Below are 20,172 nucleotides of genomic sequence, written 5' to 3'. Positions count from 1 at the left end.
GGTTGTGTTCAGGCCTGCTTCATCTGCCGCTCAGGCTGGTTCCCTGGGTCAGCAGGCTCCAGGCTGAAACTGAGGCTGCAGCTGTTGCTATTGCCTCTCCCTCCAGCCAGCCCTGGGTATTGTTACAGGTTCAGGATAGGCAAACGATCTTCACCCCCAGCATACTGTTTACGGGGAGAACGGTACACAGTTTCATCTGGAGGCTTAATTGTCTGCCTCCTGGAACAAGTTTATTTTTTTCCCCACCAGTTTAGAATTTATTCATCTACAACATGGCACATTTAATGAGGCCATGAGTGAAACCATGAAATATATATATATAAAATCTCCTAACAGAGAAATGTCCAAGTTTTAATTTTATTAGTAGTTATTTTTCAATATTATTGGGAACTTTAAAATTGATTGATTTGGGGTGATGATATTTTTACAAGATAAATTCTGTCTGCATGACTGTCCATCAGTCATGATCGTTTTCTTCCAGTATAAAGGACTGCTACTCTGAGATAAAGAAGGAAGGAGCTGCATGTGGACCCTAAAACATTTCCAGAGCCTTCCCCGACAACAAAGTTCACATTCATCTGGTACAAGCTTAGTCTTTTGCATCTTAATTGTTTTATCCTCTATGCTTTCTATGAACTTTTTCAGACTTTAAAGCCTTCTAGAAGTTCATCAGCATGGAATTTAGCTCCTGTCATTTTCCTTAGGAACTCTGGCTGGACACAAATCTCACGGCATTTGATTTAGAGTAGCCAAGGTCCGCGAGGGCCGCTTTGTCTGCTTTGCCCTCCTTTAGTCTCCTCCAGGTTTTGTTGTTTTGTTTTTCAACTTGCGTACTTGAGTTGCATGCAGACCCCATTTGTGTGCCGACATAAGTCAGGTCACCAGAGCCTTCACAGGATCATATAATCTCTATAAGATTGTATAATCAATAAGATCATCTTCACCATAGGGCTCAGGAAAGCCACATGAGGTCCCTCCTAAATCAACCTTTTAAAACATTAGTTATCAAACACATCTCTGTCTGGAATGAGTCATTGAAAAATACCTCTCTCACACTCAATAATGCCTGTCTCTATTATCTTCCAGTTCCTGGTGTTCCTGGGAACTTGAGCCAGCACTAACCAAATGTCCCTAATGGCAAATGAGTCAGCCCAACAGGAACTGGTTTTCCTCAGCTTGCCTCTGATTGTGCAGCTTTTTTCTCCAAGAGGGATAGTCACATTACTCAGCTTCTCCACAGCCACGGTCCTCAGGCTGAACCCACCCACTCCCATGTCCTGTCGCCTTTGAGCAAACTATGACAGGCTCTGTCATTACTCCTTTAAAAGAATTTCCCAATCCAGGCAGTTCAGGTGCCGAGCAGTACACAGTTATCATCCTTCTTCCCACTGGGCCGTTATTAAGACTCCTGTCTATATGTTGAGTGATGAGTTTTCCCTTCTCTGTTAAAGGTCAAATCGGAGGGAGGTCTTCTATCATGTTGACGATGTTCTCTTCCTCACCGTCCATTGTTAAGTCATGTTAAATCATGGATTTTCCTTTCGTCTTTATTAAAGGTCAGACCCAAGGGATGTGCCTTGTTACTTCTACCGTGTCCTTCCTCACTGTGCATTGTTAAGGCCCTCATCTGCATCTTGGGTCATAGGTTTTCCCTTCATTTCTATTAAGGGTCAGACCTGAGAGGTATCTTCTATCACTTCTGCTTTGTTCTTGTCCTCACCGCTGTTGGATTCTTCCCACAAGCTCTAAGTTCCTGGACCTCAGGAATGACTTTTTAGTACAGCTCTGACTTATGCTCTCTTTCCCTTCCATCTCCTCATCATGACTTACGGCTCTTGGTTTCCAGCTGCTTGGTAGGAATGCCATAGGAATTACTCACCAAACGGAGGCTAATGTGGAGGGTGATAGCTGCATGCCCCTTCCCTTTGTAATTCCTCCTCTAAACAAGCACTGTCTATTAAGCAGCCATGTCTGCCTTATTTGCACATGTTATTACATGTAGCAGTGGACATGCCGAGGTCAGCACAGCTTGCTGACAGTCTTGTGTCATGGGTGCTACTCTTGGGGGACTGTCATGCTATCTCTAGTCCTTGAACTGTTGCCAGAGTACTCATGCAGTACTCATACAGTGGATCCCACTCATCAAGGAGACACACCTCTCCTATACCTCATAAAAGAAGATGACTGATTTGGACCCCCCCCCCCATCCCTCCACAAGGGTGTTCCATTCTGAGACAGCTCAGCCTTGGCTGTGTGTTCTTTCACACATCTCAGGGAGCATGCAACCACCACTACAACAAGGATGCACACCATCCCTTATGACATGGAGAAAAGTACCTGTATTTGGGTTGTCCCCATGGACTCTGCCTTCAAACTGACTAGCACAGAGGCATGTCTCATCACACATTGCAGGGACCCTACAGTCACTCTGCCCCAACACCTCGTTGCTTCTGTATGTTCCTGTTCAGATACCAATTGTGTTCTGTGATCTTTCCTGGGGAGACATGAACAGAACCTATTTACTCAGATAAATTACTGATGACAAACCAAATAAACAGTTCTACCCAAGCCTAATTTAGTGACTTTACTGGGGTGACTTGCAGGGCCACGAATGACTCAAAGAAAGCTGCGTTACCAGAAGACACACTCCATCATTAATGAGAAGAGAACTCACAAAGCTACATCCTTGCAACCTGTATACACCTCCCTCATAAATTTCAGCTCGTAAGATTTTTAAATTCCTAAGGCCTCTTCTCCCTAAGGAGTGAATGTTTCTGTTCAGAGGTGATTGCTACATAATAGAAGTTAACAGAGGCATTCCCATCCTTACCTAAGACACTCTCAGCAAAGCTAGAGAAAATAGGGTGCAGCCCAGAGCCTGAAGTCATAACCACCATGATCTCTTAGCCACCAAGTAAAATCAATGAAATTTAGTTTTGTAGTAATCATGCTTTTTTAAACAGGCAAAATAGAATATGTTTTTATCTGAAGATAGAAGAGGTATATTTTGATTTTATGTGAGTTTTAAATGAAATAAAATCCCAACCAATTTAATGCTAATTAGAAGAAAATGCATCTGAACGAAATAAAGTCCTACATTAAAATAGGATTTGAGCTCTGTCTGTGTTGTGGGTTGAAATAAAGGTTACTGAGACAAAAAATAATAATGTTGCAAAAAATAGTTATAAATTTTTCTCTTTAGACTCCAAAATAATTAAAATAATGCTTACCACAGTTAGCAAGATAGATGGAATTTCATAAGCTTTTTTGGGGAAAGGCCCATTGACATGTGTTTATAAATCGATGATGATTTTATTTCTTAACAAAACATTGAAGCCTCTAAGGGACCTAGCACAGGTGTTTAAAATCCTGGGACTGTGTGCAGATAAAATTGAAAGGCAGCCCTGCTTTGTGGAACCTGCATCTGAACTCATAAAATTGTGTGGGTAAGTTGTTTAACTTTACTTTGTACTGCTACATATGACATCATGCTTTATTTTGTATTACAAAGGTATTAGATATATAGTGTATTGATAATACAGAGTTTAGCTGGGCAGTTGTGGTGGCACACACCTTTAATCCCAGCACTTAGAGGCAGAGGCAGGTGGATCTCTGTGAGTTCGAGGCCAGCCTGGTTTACAAAGCAAGTTCCAGGACAATCAGGGCTATACAGAAAAATCCTTTCTGGAAAAAAAGTGTGTGTGTGTGTGTGTGTGTGTGTGTGTGTGTGTGTGTGTGTGTGTGTAATATAGAGCTAAAAAGCAAAACAAACAACTTGGTGATAGTTGGACAGTTATTATTTCAAATGTTGCAACCTCAGATTGCTACAGAAGAGATTAAATTAAAGTATAAAATACTTTCTTGTAAGTAGTTACTATCACGTGATTGGTGAGCAGCAGATAAAACCAAAAAACTGTAGTTTTTTGAGAGGATCTTTAAATAAACTGAGTGTTACTTAGTTTCAGTTTGGTTTTCTCTTTTCTCTTTCTTAGGAAAAGTTCAGTCTCACAAATATATTAAGTTCTATGTAGAGTTTCATTTGATTTTGCAATTTTGAATGAGGGAGAAAATTCTGTGTATACACACACACACACACACACACACACACACACACACACTACAGGTTATATAAACTAGAGGTAAAAGTTATAAAATTAATATGCCTTGTCCTCTGTTGTAGTGTCTACACCAGCTCTGGAAACTACGCACACACACACACACATATATATATAATGCTTCTTTGCTGCCACATAGTGGCTGTTCTAGATATATGTTTAAATAGCTACTTTCAGGTCACTGCAGTGTTAGTAGAAGAAACTTATTAGTTGGAAAAAATAATTTTGTTTGGAAAGAAATGATTTTGTCTTCTAAACCTATCTACCAATTTAATGTTGTAAATAGCAAACTGACACTATTAGTATATATATATGGAATTCCAAGTCTTAGATTTAGCAGCAGTAAAATTAAAATTTTTGTTGCAATTTTGATACCATACTAAAATAATGAAGAATAATTTACCAAATGCATATGCTTGGCCTTTTTAATAGAGACTGTATAAATAAGGAAATAAATGATTTTTCTAGTGCTTCCAAGGAACTAACAATTCATTTACATGTTGACATTTGACTGGATCACAGACAGCCCTTGGTGTGTCGTGCTGTGTGGGTCCTGAAAGCCTGGGTTCACAGTTTTACCTCAGTGTCGTTGCTGCATAGAGCTGGTTCTCAGGCTGCGGAGTGTCTCTACAAATCTTTTCAACTGTGTTCCTCCCTTTCCCTCCTTTTGAAGTTATTACATTATTGATTTTCTTACCTTTCAAATGTCCACCTGTATTCAGCATTTCACTACACCCAGTCCTCACCTGATTATGAAAATTTTGGAGATTAAAAAATTGAAAATACATCAAGCTTTTCTTCTTTGGTCTCCAGTAAGCTTTTATTTTCTACACAGCCTTTTCGGTTGGACCCCCCACACCCCAATACTTTATCCTATAGTAATCTTCTTTGGTAGAAAAGTGAAAAATGGGGCAAGATATTTAGAGTTTTAGTTTTAAAAATCTTTAGATGCCCATCATTCAACTAGATAATAGATCATTTTATTTGTTCCAAATTTAATTCTAATGGAATAGGAATGAGTCCTCCTAGAAATTATAAAATTTTTTCTTTGTAACTTGCCTTGATATACTTTTAAATTCAGATTAACCCCTGTAGTCTGTGGCCACATATGACAATTCTCAATGCCACTTTCCAACTATTTGGTAAATGTTTTTGAAAGATGTGAGTTGGAAGTCATTTGTGTAAATATGTCATATGTCAACAGCACAGGAGATTCAAATAGCTTATATTTTGTTTTAAGAAGTTTAGGATAATGAACAATTCATAAACTTGATCTGTGATTTATAAATAAGTATTTTCAGATAACTTGATTATAGTAGCTATGAATTGCAATTCTAATATAACTGATGTTTTTAACGTTGAAGCCTTATTGTTTCCCAAAGCATTCTGTTCTTTTGTGAATAGTTCCTAATCCTGTTAATAAGGAGGGGGCACTGACCGTAGGAAAGAAATAGACCATTAATCTGGTACCTCCCGCCTTAGAAACTTCAGGAAACGCCATTAGACATTTTTAAGTTTTAGTTGAATCTTCCTAACAGCGATTACAAGTATAATTCACTATGACTTTGCCCTCAGAAAGATAATTCGTGTTTTAGCCACAGTGATGGAGGATTACTTTCTCAGCTCTGCCTCTCTTCATTCTTATGACAGTGTTTTGTTTTTGTTTTTCTCTCTGGTTGGTTGGTTAGAAGTACAGTTTTCATCTGATTGTTAACGGTGCTCCACACTAAAGAATGAGAGAGGCTGGGAGAGAGAATCACTTTATTCTTTAGAAAATAAATATTTCCCCTTTATAAGTGAAGCATCAATCAGGGACTCCGTTAAAAGTTACTCTGACTCTTTGTTCTCATTGAAGCTTGCCATTTTTGAAAAAGAAAGTATCGGATGAAATAACTTACACTGAAGATACTGCTAATTCGCTTGCACTTCTGGGTAAGTCAAGGTTTCTTACACAGGGAATATACGATGGCAGGACCAATATGGGGAAATGAGTGTGCCTGCCTTCACTGTTTCCTTCACGGTATCCTCCACACCAAGGCTTGTCCCTTATTTTATACTTGAGAGTTAACATAGTGGGTGTACTCAGTGGTGATTCTGGAACTGTTTTCTTCTGAGGCTTTCAAGACTGGCTTTTACTTCTCTGTACATACTTGATTAGATGTATAATTTAGTTATGTGTTTGTTAACCTTTTTTTCTTAGTTCTTTGAGAGGTTCATACAGCATCCACCCTCGCCCAACTCTTCCTAGATCTAACCCCCAACTTTGTAGTGCACTCTTGCCCATCGAGGCCAGTTTGTGCTGCTCAAATCTTCTTGAACGTGTGCTCTTTCACTGGACCATGCACTCTTGGAGAAACCAGTCTCCTCTCTGCCAGCAGCATCAATGGCCAATAGCTCATAGCTGGGGTGTAATTTTATGCAATCTTCATTTAGTAATCACAAAAATGTTTTCACATTTGAGCTTTTATATTGAGTTGCTGAAACTGTTGAGTACTTCCTTGTTCACTGCATGCTCCAAACTTTTAAATAAAATCAAATGTGAAAAATGTTATAAAAGAGTATGTATTTATATCTAGGTTATTTTTTTACTTTTTGGAAGTAGGAAAATAATTCCTAAGAAATGAGATCATATGAAACACTTTCTGAAAATTGACCCCTGGGACATGATGATACATTTTCCAAACAAATACTATGTTAAATTTGCAGTTACTAATTTAAGTCTTTATTTGTAAAAGTGAAATAATAGGTAAATGATTGATAAACTTTTAAAACTATTTACCTAAGTTATTTTCCCAGTACTATACTCCATACAAAAAGTTTTTAGAGGGTCAACTAAAATGAACAAGAAGCATTTTTGTTTTTAACATTAAATATTACTTATAATTCTTTTATGTCTAAGTTTCATCATCTTCAACTGTAGTTACTCAGAATAAACTTCCTAAACTTAATCTCAAACAGTAGAGGAAAGTATCACAAAGACTAGATTAAACATGAGAATTAAAGAAAACTTTAAGATCAAACAGGCTCAGAAGAAGTGGGAGATTTCAATTCTGCCATGAGTAGAAAAGTTAAATAGGAAGCCATCCTAAAAAATGACATGCAGGCTGGAGAGGTGGCTCAGTGGTTAAGAGCACCGACTGCTCTTCCAGAGGTCCTGAGTTCAATTCCCAGCAACCACATGGTGGCTCACAACCATCTGTAATGAGATCTGGTGCCCTCTTCTGGCCTGCTGTCATACATGCTGTATACATAATAAATTATACATATATAAAGACATGCTAATATTAAAAAATATGAAGGTTTTGTTGGTAATATTATTTTAAATGTCTCTGTTGGCCCTACTCTAGAGTGCTGCCTCCTAGAGAATTGGCTGACATTTTTATACTACATGGCCTATCATCAGATTATTCTTTGCTTAGTGACAGCCTGCCAGTAAAAGTACATTATATTGCCACTGCAAACAATATGAGCTCTTAACTTCTCATTAATTCCCTCTGCTGATTGTGTAGTGCAAATACTACTCTGTCCCCTACCTTTTTAAATTGCTGGAAACATGAAGTAAATGAAAATACCCAATATGAAGAATTGAATAAATATATTCATGACCATTACTAATAACTCCCAGGTTCTACCATGTATTGGTCTGCCGGCAAATTGAGAGTAAAGCTAATATGGAGTTTTAAGGAAAGAATACATTATGAAACACAAGCTTCTGAATCTAGTTAGGAAGAATACTACCCTTTATGTTATCAACAGTTACCATCACATGTAGCACTTAACAATGTGCTAAACATTATTCTCAATCCTTGTCTCATGTGAAATCAGTCTTTACAGCATTCTTAAATGTAGTAACTGTTATGCCTGGTTTATGGATGAAAAAATCAAATACTAACTAGTTTACACACTTTTAGTATGTAGCAGAGCCAGACTTTATTCTTGGATGGTCTGGCTCCAGTATCTGTATTATTAGTATCATTCTCTTCTTTCTGGAAAGGACAGGCTGAAATGATTGAGATGGAAAATCATAAGGATAGATTCAAAGTGTTACACAGACACGTATGTATGTGTGCATGTATGTTCACTTAACTATTATGCACTATATCACTTCATTTCACCCAACAACAGAACATATATAAGATGGTGGTCCTATAAATCTACATTGGGCCAAAAAATTATATCACTTATTGATGGCATAATTTGCCATAGTGCCACTCATTATCCATATTTGTGGTGATAGTGATAGAACCCCCCCCCACATTGCCAGTTCTGTGAAAATAGAGCAGTCCAGTGGTATACAGTGCAGAACACTTGATAAGTGACGAGTGACTGTGTCCCTGGATTATGTATTCACTGTATTTTATCATTTAGATAAATGAATGTACTTTCTACTTAGTATTTTTGAATTAGCTGTCAAAGAGTATACTGTTTGCCAGCAGCAACCTCCTATATCTTCCATTCATTATGTACCTCAGTTGCTCTGTTCTCTTGTGCTTAATTTAATATCATGTTTGTGTAAGTATACAATGTGTTATTCATATAAAAATAGCACCTAACAAGGAATTTCCCAGAAAATACTCCCATATGAAGTGATGTGTGACTGCTCAACAGTATATGTATGCACACATACACATGATCACACAAGTAATTATAAGACTCAATATGAATTGCTAATGAGATTTTAAAATAACTTGTAATATCGGTATTCTATGCTTACATTTTTAAATAAGCTTATAACATGTTATCACAGTACTCTCCTTTATTCTTTTGGCAGGTGAATTAATGAAAATACCAAGTTCTAAGTTAAGGATACAAATTTGTAAGTGTATTATTGACTTCTATCATGCAGAACCACCAAAAAAGCATATTCCAGGTAAAGTTTTCATTTATCTTTCCATGATAACTTGTGTCTTTGGGAAACAAAAAATTCATCTTCTTGTATTTCACTAAACTTTGAAAACACAGGGCTCATGGATTCAACACATAAATATTTTTTGTGTAGCTTTGACTTCTTCAGTTATCTTTAAAAATTGTGTAAGTTTTTTTTTTTTTTTTTTTTTTTTTTTTTTTTTTTTTTTTTTTTTTAGTTTGGGGCTATATACCAAATTTTTATCTTGATGGTAAATATTTATGGCCCAGTTGATAAAGGCATAGCCAATTAAGTTTGTTACTAGTAGTATTTCTTTTTTTGTTTGTTTTTGTTTTTTGTTTGTTTGTTTTTTTGAGACAGGGTTTCTCTATGTAGCTTTGGAGCCTATCCTGGAACTCACTGTGTAACCCAGGCTGGCCTCGAACTCACAGCGATCCACCTACCTGCCTCTGCCTCCTGAGTGCTGGGATTAAAGGCGTGCTCCACTACTACCCGGCTCTATTAGTAGTATTTCTTAGCAGTGAAAATAAAATTATTTTAATCATAATATCAATACATCTAAGTAGATGTTAAATTAGTAATACTGATGCCATTCTCTATTATGTTTAGGAAGAATTCTGTATATTATAGCTAGGAAATCTTAATACATACTGATGAGTAGATTATATCAAGCATTAGCATTGTGAGGCTATAATGTTATTTAAGACATACATCTTAACCTTTATTGATTATATAACTTGCAATCAATATAGTAAGGGAGAGAATAAATAAATGATATTTTGGAGTTACATAATTTTAAATAGATAAAAATAAGACTATGGTAGTCTAAGAATGTATGACTAAGGAGAACATGACAAGACATCTGAGGTAGTGAAATATATAAGGAGATTATTAAATATACAATGTGAAGTCTCAGGTAGACAGATTGGAGAATTTAGTGAATAGTAGACATTGAATTCTAAAATCTTCAGGGATCAGAAAAGCAGGCTTGGAATTCACTGAGTGGAAATGAAAATTGAAACCGTCAGTGATTGAATTAGTCAGGAAATAAATCGTGTAAACAGCAAGGGCCCAAGAAGAACACTATGAAGAGTGTTTATATTGAGAGTTGGAAAATATGATTGAAAGAATTAAGGGATGTTAAAAAGGGATCCAAAGAATAGAAATGTCCAAAAAGAGGAAGATTTTTGTCTGCCATTGCAGATCATCATTGAGAGCCCATGTGTGCGAGCCTGCTGAGACCATGGGCTGTCTCATTTCTGTTGCACTGTGACCTGACCAGGCAACAGGAGAGAACAGCCATGGAGAGAACCTGGGACACGAGAGAGCTGGAAAAAGGCAAAAAGGAGAAAGCCAGAACATCAGAGAGAAGTAGACAAACCTCAAGGGAGACTTAAAAAGCCAAGTGGCAGAGATATTATGAACATAAAACTATGCAACCAATGTGGAGAAATGTTGAGCCAGACTCTAGGTTATATTCTGAACAAGAAATTTCCTCCTGGTATAAACCATGAGAAAACTGTATTGTGGAGAAGTAGATATTGCCTTTCATTTCCAAATGTACCCTCCAATGCTCAGCCTGCTCACATACTAGACCAAATGAGTGTCAGGAAAGAAGAGAAGCCATATAAATAAATGTAAGGAACACGAAATTGCTAACATCCCCAGTGTTCTCCAAAACATTAAAGGGCACATAATGATGAGAACCCATATATAGATAAGCAGAGGGAAAGCTTATATGAGTCTGCCAGCCGTTCAGAGACACATGGTAACACACAGGGAAGAGAAACCATATAAATGTAAGGTGTGTAGTAAAGCTTTGGGTTGTTCCACTTCATTTCTAATACATGAGAGAAGTTGCTCTGGGAAGAAAGTCTGTGAGTGTAAGCAATGTGTAGGGGAAGCATGTGATTTATCTTGCTCTATTCAGAGACATGCATAAAATTATGCTGGAGAGAAACATTATGCATGTAAGCAATGTGAGACAATCTTTAGTCATCCATGTCCCCTTCAAATGTGTGAAAGAACACATTGGAGAGAAACCTTATGTTTGTAAGCATTGTGATAAAACACATTGTGATTGTTGCAATTGGTTTCAAATACATGAAAGAACTCACATTGGAGAAAAAAACGATATATGTAAGCAATGTGGCGAATCCCTGAGTGATTCAGGTCCCTTTGCATATGTGAAAAGATTCATAGAAGAAAGAATCCTGTCTTATTTAAGCACTGTGGTGAAACCTTCAGCTGCTCTACTTAACTAGTAGAGACATGCAGAAATTCAAAAAAGAGAAACTCAGTGTTGTAAGCAATGTGGGAAAGCCTTCATTTAACCCAGGAACTTTCAAAAGCACAAAAGAACTCACGCTGGAAAGGATCTCTGAGCAACAAGCATGGGAAGTGTTCATTATCACATGACTGACTTTCCAGGACCCAGGAGAATGTCAAATGCAGTGAACTTGTATTAATATAAGTTGTGTGGAACAACTCTAGTTATCTTGATTCAATTCATAGAACATACTATAGTGAGAAACCTTGAATAGAAGAAATATGCAAAGTGCTCATTGGAGCCATGTTCAAGAATGTGTTCCACATCATGTGGATGTGCAAAAATATTTTTAAAAGCTGTCAGTTGTCACAAGTAATGTCAAAGTCCAATGAGAATTTTTAGGGAAGAATAAGCCTATCAATACACCAGGAAGAACTTGAAGCAAATAATTGGTGTAACATCTTCTACAAAAATACTTATCCTGAAGGAAATATTCAAAGGTGAGAAATAATTTAATTTGTGTTTATCAGGGGAAGAACCCTAAAGACCACCATATGTATATTAATGAATGAAATGTTTAATGAAGAAAGGTGGTCTTGGTATCAGTACTGAAGAAATTTCTGTAATGATGGATGGAGAACCCAAGCTAGTGTCAACCTAGAAAGTTGTGGTTAATGTTTGAGATCTGTTGACAATGATGATCTTATAGCAATCTGAAAGGATGTGAGAACAGAAGCAGCCACTTGAGAAGGAAGCAGGGGCAGCTCATAAATACGAACTTGTATTTAGAACTGAAATGGTAAAGCAGACAAGAAGATGGGAGCAGCAGCTTAACCGGTAGCAAGATCACTGAATGGGTATTTGGGTTTTGTTACTAGCATTAGGATGTGGAAATAAAGCTTGTAGGCAGACTTCCCTAAGTGGCAGGTGGAAAAGCAAAATCCTCAAGGTAAACATGAGAAGTTGTAATTAAGAACACAACCTTAGACCTGATTCAGCAAAATAGAGACACCGCTTAGAGACAAGAAGAAAAGGCTGGCAAGACGGCTCGGCAGGGAAAGGCCGCTGCTGTCAAGGCTGGCAACTGAGTTCAGTTCCCAGGACCCGCGTAGTGGCGGGGAAGAACTGACTCCTGCAGGTCATCCTCTGACCTCTACACTCATGCCATAGCACAAGTGGACTGTGGCACACATTGCCACAAACATGCACCAAAAGAAATAGAATTAAAATAAAGTAAATGTCTTAAAACTTTATTTAAAGCCAGATATGGTTTTGAAATGGTAAAATTATAAGCAATTTTTATTCTCCTTTGTATTTTCATTTTTTTAAATTTTGTATGTGTGTGTGTGTGTGTGTGTGTGTGTGTTGTATGTGTATGCTATATGTATATGGTATATGCTCATGTATGTGTTTAGGTAGCTGAGGATGTTGAGCGTTCTGGCCTATCACTCCCTAATCCTTTGAGACCTGGTCTCTTACTAAACCTAGAGTTAAGCTGATGGCCAATAAGCCCCCGCAGCCTTACTGACTCTACCTCCAAGCCCTGGAGTCACGGGCAGCTGTGTAGCCATGTCATGCTTTTTTGTATTTGTGTTTGGATTTTTTTTTTTTGTATTTGTTGTTTTGTATTTGTTGTTAAGATTTGTTTGTTTTTGTTGTTGTTGTTGAGACACACTGCCACTATTTCTCCCTGGCTGGCCTGGTGCAGACCAGACTAGCAGAGAACTCACAGAGATCTGCTTGCCTCTGACTCCTGAGTGCTTAAATAAAAGGCATGTGCCACCATACCCAGGCCATGCCAAGCATTTTACCTTCTTGTTAAAGATTCAAACTCAAGTTCTCATGCTTGTTTTTTGTTTGCTTGTTTGTTTTGTTTTTTGGAGACAGGGTTTCTCTGTGTAGTTTTGGTGCCTGTCTTGATCTTGCTCTGTAGACCAGGCTGGCCTTGAACTCCCAGAGATCCATCCACCTGGCTCTGCCTCCCAAGTGCTGGGATTAAAGGCGTGCGCCACCACCGCCCGATGTTCTCATGTTTATAGAGCAAGTGCTCTTTCTTACCTGGTGAGCGATCTCTCCAGCCCTCTTTGTGTTTGTAGTGTCCTTTTAAACTTTCACAGTGAGTATAGAGCATACCCCCAGACAACCCATCTCAGGAATGGACAGGGCCTTGTGTATGACCCAGAGACCAAACTCAGAAAGTTAAAACAAACTGACAGACATCTCAGAACTACGTTATGGTTAAAGAGAATCTAGTTGGTTTCAAAAGTCAAGATGTCAGGGAGTTTATATGTGAGATCACTGAGAAAAAACAGCTTCACCTTACTGTGGTGTTTATTTAATCCCGTGGCTACAAATAGTGAGGCAGGTACCTGTGCAACCAGCAAAAGGGGCAGTGTGCCTCATAGGGCCTGCAGCAGGATGGAAGTTTCTAAGGCATGCTGTTCGCTGCTCTAAAATACCCCGAATTCACAGTCGTTTACTTCTCTCCTCCCCTTTGCTGCTGATGTGATGTAATTCTTGTCCCTTGAAAGAGCTGAAGCAGTACATTGTCACATGGAGCAAAAATGTAAAGGATTTGTTACCTTGTTATTTGACTTTAGGGAAAGTTACTACTTACTGGCTGGTACTTGGTGTTTTTTGTTGTTGTTTGTTTGTTTATTTTTAGAATTTAAGATGTGTTTCCAAAATCTGTGGGTGTATTTCAAGGCCAAAAGACTATGGGCCCCTTGGGGAAAAACTGGATAACTGTAAATTTAATGTTATTGAATACAACCATGCCCATTTTTTTCATCTTATTTATGGCTTTCTTCAAGGCTATGATAGCATGCTACAATATCTTGAGCTAGATAGTCGAGACACAGAATGTAATAACCTGCAAAGATATACTGTCTGGCCATTTATAGAAAACTTTGCCCATCCTTCTACTGTACAAGTTGTAAATGCCATGTGTTCTTTAAAAAAGTTTTTGAGCACCAGGAGGTGGTAGTGCATGCCTTTAATCCCAGCACTCAGGAGGCAGAGCCAGGCAGATCTCTGTGAGTTCAAGGCCAGCCTGATCTACAGTGTAAGGTCCAGGACAGGCACCAAAACTACACAGAGAAACCCTGTCTCGAAAAAAACAACAACAACAACAACAACAACAACAACAACAACAAAAGTTTTTATATTGTTTTTGTTCTCAAATGATCCTTATGTGAAATAATTGTCCCTGTTATGGCTTTAGGCTACCAGCAGGTTAGCTCATCATACAAGATTAAGATGGCTGAAGTCGGAGGATTGGCAAAAGCCATGGTCCAGTCCGTGCTCCTACTTGAAAACCAGCTTGTTGAGAAACTTTGGGTTCTTAAAGTTCTGCAGCACCTCTCGACTTCCGGTGTGTATAGTACTGTTGAATTTCAACATTTCATTGTTCACTCCTTTTCTTCCTCTCTAACAGACTAGTTTGTTAAATTTACTTTTCAGAAGTCAATTGCACCTTAATGGTGAAAGGTCAAGCAGCCAGCAGAATCTGTGCTCGCCTCAATGACCCAGATCCCTCAGGACAGCTTCTGTTTCGTTCATCAGAAATACTTTGGAATTTATTGGAGCGATCTTCAAAAGAGGAAATTATACAACAGCTCAGTAACTTGGAATGCCTGCTGTAAGTGTATGTGGGTAGATAGGAATGCCATTTGCCTTGACCCGTGGTCAGTGATAGATAACTAACCACTTTGAATCTGTGTCCAATTGAATTTTTGATTCATCTGATGACTGGGCTTCATGCCATTAGAAATAAAAGAAGTTACACTTTTTGTTCTTTTGTGAGTTCTGAGATAGGTCTCGTGTAGTAAGGCTAGCCTGGAACTTGCAATGTAGTTGAGTGAGGATGGTCTCCTTCCTCTTCTTCCCCAGTACTGGAATTGCCAGAGAAGCCATGCTTGTCTAGTAGGATGCTCTAAAAGTATCATACTATATAGTTAAATTGTGCCTTTACAGATGGCTAAAGTGAAATTAGACTTTTATAACTATTTATTCATTAGATTTCTGATTAGTATTTTCTACCTTTTCAGTTATGTAATTGTCAAAAAAATGTAAGTTTTCAAGTTGCTTACTCAATTGTTCAATAAATAATTGTTGTCTGTTGTGCTACGGTCAGTCTGAGATGATAAAAATGTAACTAAAAGCTTGGTGTGCTAACAACACCCTTTAATCCCAGGGCTTGGGAGGCGGAGGAAGACAGAGCTCTGTGAGTTCAAGAGTGAGCTCCAGGATAAACAGAGCTACATAGTAAGACCCTATTTCAAAAACTAAAATAAAATAGAGTTGAAGAGATGTCTCAGCAGTTAAGTTTTTGCAGAGGATGCAGATTGATTCCGAGCACCCACGTGGCCGCTCCTAACCACTCATAACTCCAGTTCTAGGGGATCCAATGCCCTCTTGTGACCTCCATGGGTACCACACATGCATGTGGGGCGTGGACATACCTGAGAGCAAAACACTCATATATATAACAAATTAAAATAATTTACTTACTTATTTATTTGCTTTTACATCCCAAACACTAAAATAAAATTTGAATCAAAAACTAAACAATAACATTTCATGGACCTTCTCTTATATTTACAAAGAAAAACAAGTACATAAGTAATTAAGAAGGTATAATAAGTGTAATGGCAGAGATTTTTGCAAGACATTGCATCTTTTTTCAAAATAAGATAGATGAACATGTTTTTGCTTTCAAGTGACCCCCAAACCCAACCCTACTGTCTTAGTTAGCTTTCACTGTTAACTTGGCGCAGTCAGTAATTACTGAGAAGGGAGTCCCCACTGAGGGACTGGTCAGGTCAGATTGGCCTGTGTGTCTGTGGATGTCTTTACTGTAACTGGTCTAAGATGGCCCCGCCCCCTGCGGGCAGCACCGTTTCCTGAACAGTGGTTCCAGACTATACAAGACAGCGAGTTAAGCGTGAGCCCATGAGTGAGCCCACCAGCACTGTCCTCCATGTTTTTACCATCAGGCTTCTGCTTGAGTTCTTGCCATGACTTCCCCTCTGATGAACTGTGACCTGAAAGTATAAGCTAAATAGATCATTCCTTCTCTAAGTTGCTTTTGGGCAGTGATTTTTTGTTTTGTTTTGTTTTTAAGACAGGGCTTCTCTGTGTAGCTTTTCGCCTTTCCTGGAACTCACCCTGCAGCCCAGGCTGGCCTTGAACTCACTGAGATCCGCCTGCCTCTGCCTCACGAGTGCTGGGACTGAAGGCGTGCGCACTACCACAGGCTGGCTTGGTCAGTGTTTTATCACAACAGAAAAGAAACTAGAATTCCGACTGATGAGAGTGCAACTAAAAAAAAACAAAAACAAAAAAACAAAAAGCTGGTTTCGTGAGCCTCTTTATTGAAATTTCAGAAAATGTGGAGGCTGGGCACCTCTCTATTTCTTCAGGTCGTCTTCACTCTTCTGGCTGTATCCTGATCGAACAGCGGTTCTCAACCTGCGGGTCGCAACCCTAAAACAACCTTTTCACAGGTTTTGCATGTCTGATATTTACATTATGATTCATAACAGTAGCAAAATTACAGTTATGAAGTATCAGTGAAAATAATGTTGTGGTCGGGGGTCAGCACCACATGAGGAACTGTGTATGAAAGGGTCTCAGCAGTGGGAAGGCGGAGAACCACTGCTGTAGAACCACAGGCTGGGGAGAGCAGATGCCTAAATAAAGAAATACAGGTAGTGTTGCTACACAGAGAACTGCAGACGGCCCCAAGAGGCAAAAACAATGACTGTCTCCTGCAGAAGGAACCTGACCTGGAGCGGAGGAGATGGTTTATGCTTCCTCATACTCCTTAACCTCAGCAGTGTCTCGGGGATTAGGAATCAGTCACACAGAACAGCCTCTTGCAGAGAGCATCCTACACAGGAAAAGAGAAGTAAAAATCAGATTCAGAAAAAAATGAAAAGTAAAAACCCGAAAGAAGCTTAGTATGAGGAAGGCAGAAGAGCAAGGCAGGCTGTTAAGAGCCGAGACTACAGGGAGAGCAAGAACCGTGATGGCAGAGCCCTGGGGAGCTGGCTAAGGAAGACTTTGTTCTAAGAATAAAGAGCAGCTTTGAGTGGCTTTAACATGCCATGATTAAGTCTTCTAACAGTCACATTGGCAACTGTGGGTACTTCGATTAGTGAGTTCTTATCTGGTGCGTTGCCGTGAATTCGAAGCAGGTTTGGAAGGATCAAAAGATGAGAAACACCGGGTCAGTAGTCTAAAATTAAGAGTAGGATATTGTTGATGGAGACATAAGTATTTCCATAGAAATGTGTCTCAGTTCAGCCTTCCTTAACAAAGTCCCAGAGAGCTGTAGTTGAGAAACAACGGTAACTTTTTTCTCACAGTGTTAGAGGTTAGAAATCAACATGTGCCAGCATGGCAGGTTCTGGAACACATGCTCTTCTAGATATCAGGACTCCGACATCTCATTTCACAGGGAATGATGTAGCATGAATCTTAGAAGTTCTTATTAATAAAATCAAACCTGAGGCCAGTTATTGGGGTGAACAATGGAAAATCAGAGAGCCAGAACAAGCCACAGCTACCTCACCTCGCCAGATCCTCAGCTGGTCTTGTTTCCTCAGACTGGAGGCTTCTGAGTCCTCATCACAGCTGAATTGCTGGTCAAAAGCCTGAATGCTTAACCAGCCAAATGCTTAACCAGCCAAATGCTTCTAGTTTCTGGTCCTCATGCCTTATATACCTTTCTGCTTTCTACCACCACTCCCTGGGATTAAAGGCTGGCTTTCTGGGATTAAAGGCGTGATGAGTCACCATGCCTGTCTGTATCCTTGAACACAAGGATTTCTGCCTCTGGAATGCTAGGATTAAAGGTGTGTGCTACCACTGCCTACCCTTTATGTTTAATATTGTGGCTGCTCTATCTCTGACCCCAGATAAGTTTATTAGCATGCACAATATTTGAGGGAATACATACCACATTTCCTCTCTTTTAGTCTAAAATTTAAAAAAGCTTATAACTAATACAAGAAAAATTATATCCAGTAAGTATATACAATATACACAGTCAATATTACATTAACGATGTCTAGTCCATTAACATTTGACAGATTCAGATAAAAACTCCATTATAATATATATATATATTAACAATGTCCAGTCCAGTAACATCTGATAAACTCGGACCAAAAAATTTTCATTACTTATCTTATTTAAAGCAAGTAGTTCCTTTTTAAAAGTAGATTCCATAATCTCCCATTTTATCTTATCATATCCAGAATGAGATCAGCAGTAGAGCTCTCTGAGGTTCCTGTTGTGAGGACAGTGATTCCTTTATGATGGCTCTACCTTTATGTCTAAATGTCTTCCCAAAACTTCTGACAAGGGAGGATTTCAACAAATGAATTTTGAAGAAGCACAAACATTTTGCCTACAATAATATCATTTTTAATATTTTGTTTTCTAGGGCCTTGAAGGAAATATTTAAAAATCTGTTTATGAGGGGCCATAGTCATTATGACCGTCAGCTTAGAAATGATATATTAGTTATCACCACAATTATAGCTCAGAACCCTGGAGCACCAATGATTGTAAGTATGCATCAGATGGCGTTCATTTTAATGGTGAAAGTGGCGGGAGTATTCTAAACTATGTTACAGTATTTGTGTGTTTAATTGTGTGCTAAGTTGTATCTGGATGCCAAGATAGTCACTGCACTGCCACTCTGCCACTCTGTGGCATTCCTGTGGAGCTCTGGCATCCTCTTCATGTTTTGCCACCTACAGATTCATTATTTCTGGTGTTTTTCTTTTTTCTTTTTTTCTCCTGTCCATCTAACTTCATTTCTTTTCCAATAAAAGAACTTTGTTTATCATTTCATGTGGTACAAATGTGCTACCTGCTCTCAACAAAGTCTATTTTATCTCAAACTATCACCTTAATTATTGAATTATGTTCATTGAATGTAGAATCCTAGGTTGAAATAAATTCTCTACTAGCACTTTGAAGATAGTGTTCCACTGGTTTCTTCTCTCTGCTGTTCCTGGTATTTGTTATTTCAAATTCTTGCTCCCTGATATTGAAAAGTGTTCTTTAAATTCTGTTTTCAAGACTTTCCCTTTTATCATTGGTGTTCATCAGTTTTAGTACAGTGGGCCAAGGAGTAATCCCTTTTGTATTTATCCTTTATAGTGTTTCTTACACATGTAATTTTTTTTCACTAAATTTGAACAAATTAGGACCATTATTTTCATCATTGGTTTTTAGTTTATTCTCTCTCCTGTTTTCTTATAGCATTCTGATTACTTGTACATTTGATAATTTTTTACATTGTCTCATATGGTTATAGGCTTCTGGTGACTGTTTTGAATATTTTTTCTCTCTAGTCCTCAGATTGGATGATTGGATTGGTCTATATATTTAAATTAACTGACTTTCCCTGTCGCATCCATCATGCTGTCCATCCTTTCTAGCATGTTTTTATTTCAGATATTAGAATTTCTTTTTTTTTTTTTCTCCAGGTCTGGAGATCAAGCCCAGGGCTTTCTTCATAACAGACAAGGGTTCTGCCACTGAACTCTATCCTCGTCCTCTTTGACCCCTTTTTACAATTTCTCCTTCTGTGCAGAGCTCCTGTGTTCCCATTCATTATGAGTATCTTTACTGTGGGCTCCACCATAGGCCTCTGAAAAGTACTTTTTCAGTTTTGTTATTTGTAGACATTGGACTTGTCTGCATTCATGCAACTATGTGGTCCAACTATGATGCCTCCAAGTGGGATCCATCAAATTCCAGTTTGGCTCTTGTGGGCATAACTATGATGTGTAGAATTCTCAGTATTTGGTCAGGTCAGGCAGTAGTCAGAGCCTGGGGAAGCGTTTGTATGCATATTTGAGTTCCCCTTCTGGCTTTCTCCTTTATGAGACTGGACCTTT

The 20,172-nt window shown here is 38.5% G+C and overlaps 1 protein-coding gene across 1 annotated transcript in view; it reads left to right on the top strand.

Annotated features, from left to right (window-relative positions):
- Cfap69 (cilia and flagella associated protein 69) overlaps positions 1-20,172 on the top strand; it is a 69,839-nt gene that overhangs the window by 16,921 nt on the left and 32,746 nt on the right. Inside the window, exons 4-9 of the mRNA XM_006987160.4 lie at positions 3,337-3,446; positions 5,971-6,047; positions 8,887-8,985; positions 14,475-14,624; positions 14,714-14,891; positions 18,705-18,828. Of these exons, the coding sequence (XP_006987222.1) occupies positions 3,337-3,446; positions 5,971-6,047; positions 8,887-8,985; positions 14,475-14,624; positions 14,714-14,891; positions 18,705-18,828 (738 nt within the window). The remainder of the gene's footprint in view (positions 1-3,336; positions 3,447-5,970; positions 6,048-8,886; positions 8,986-14,474; positions 14,625-14,713; positions 14,892-18,704; positions 18,829-20,172) is intronic.

The sequence above is a fragment of the Peromyscus maniculatus genome, chromosome 3 (genome assembly GCF_049852395.1).
Source record: "Peromyscus maniculatus bairdii isolate BWxNUB_F1_BW_parent chromosome 3, HU_Pman_BW_mat_3.1, whole genome shotgun sequence".
Lineage (NCBI taxonomy): Eukaryota > Metazoa > Chordata > Mammalia > Rodentia > Cricetidae > Peromyscus > Peromyscus maniculatus.
This window is presented reverse-complemented; position numbering and strand designations above follow the sequence as displayed.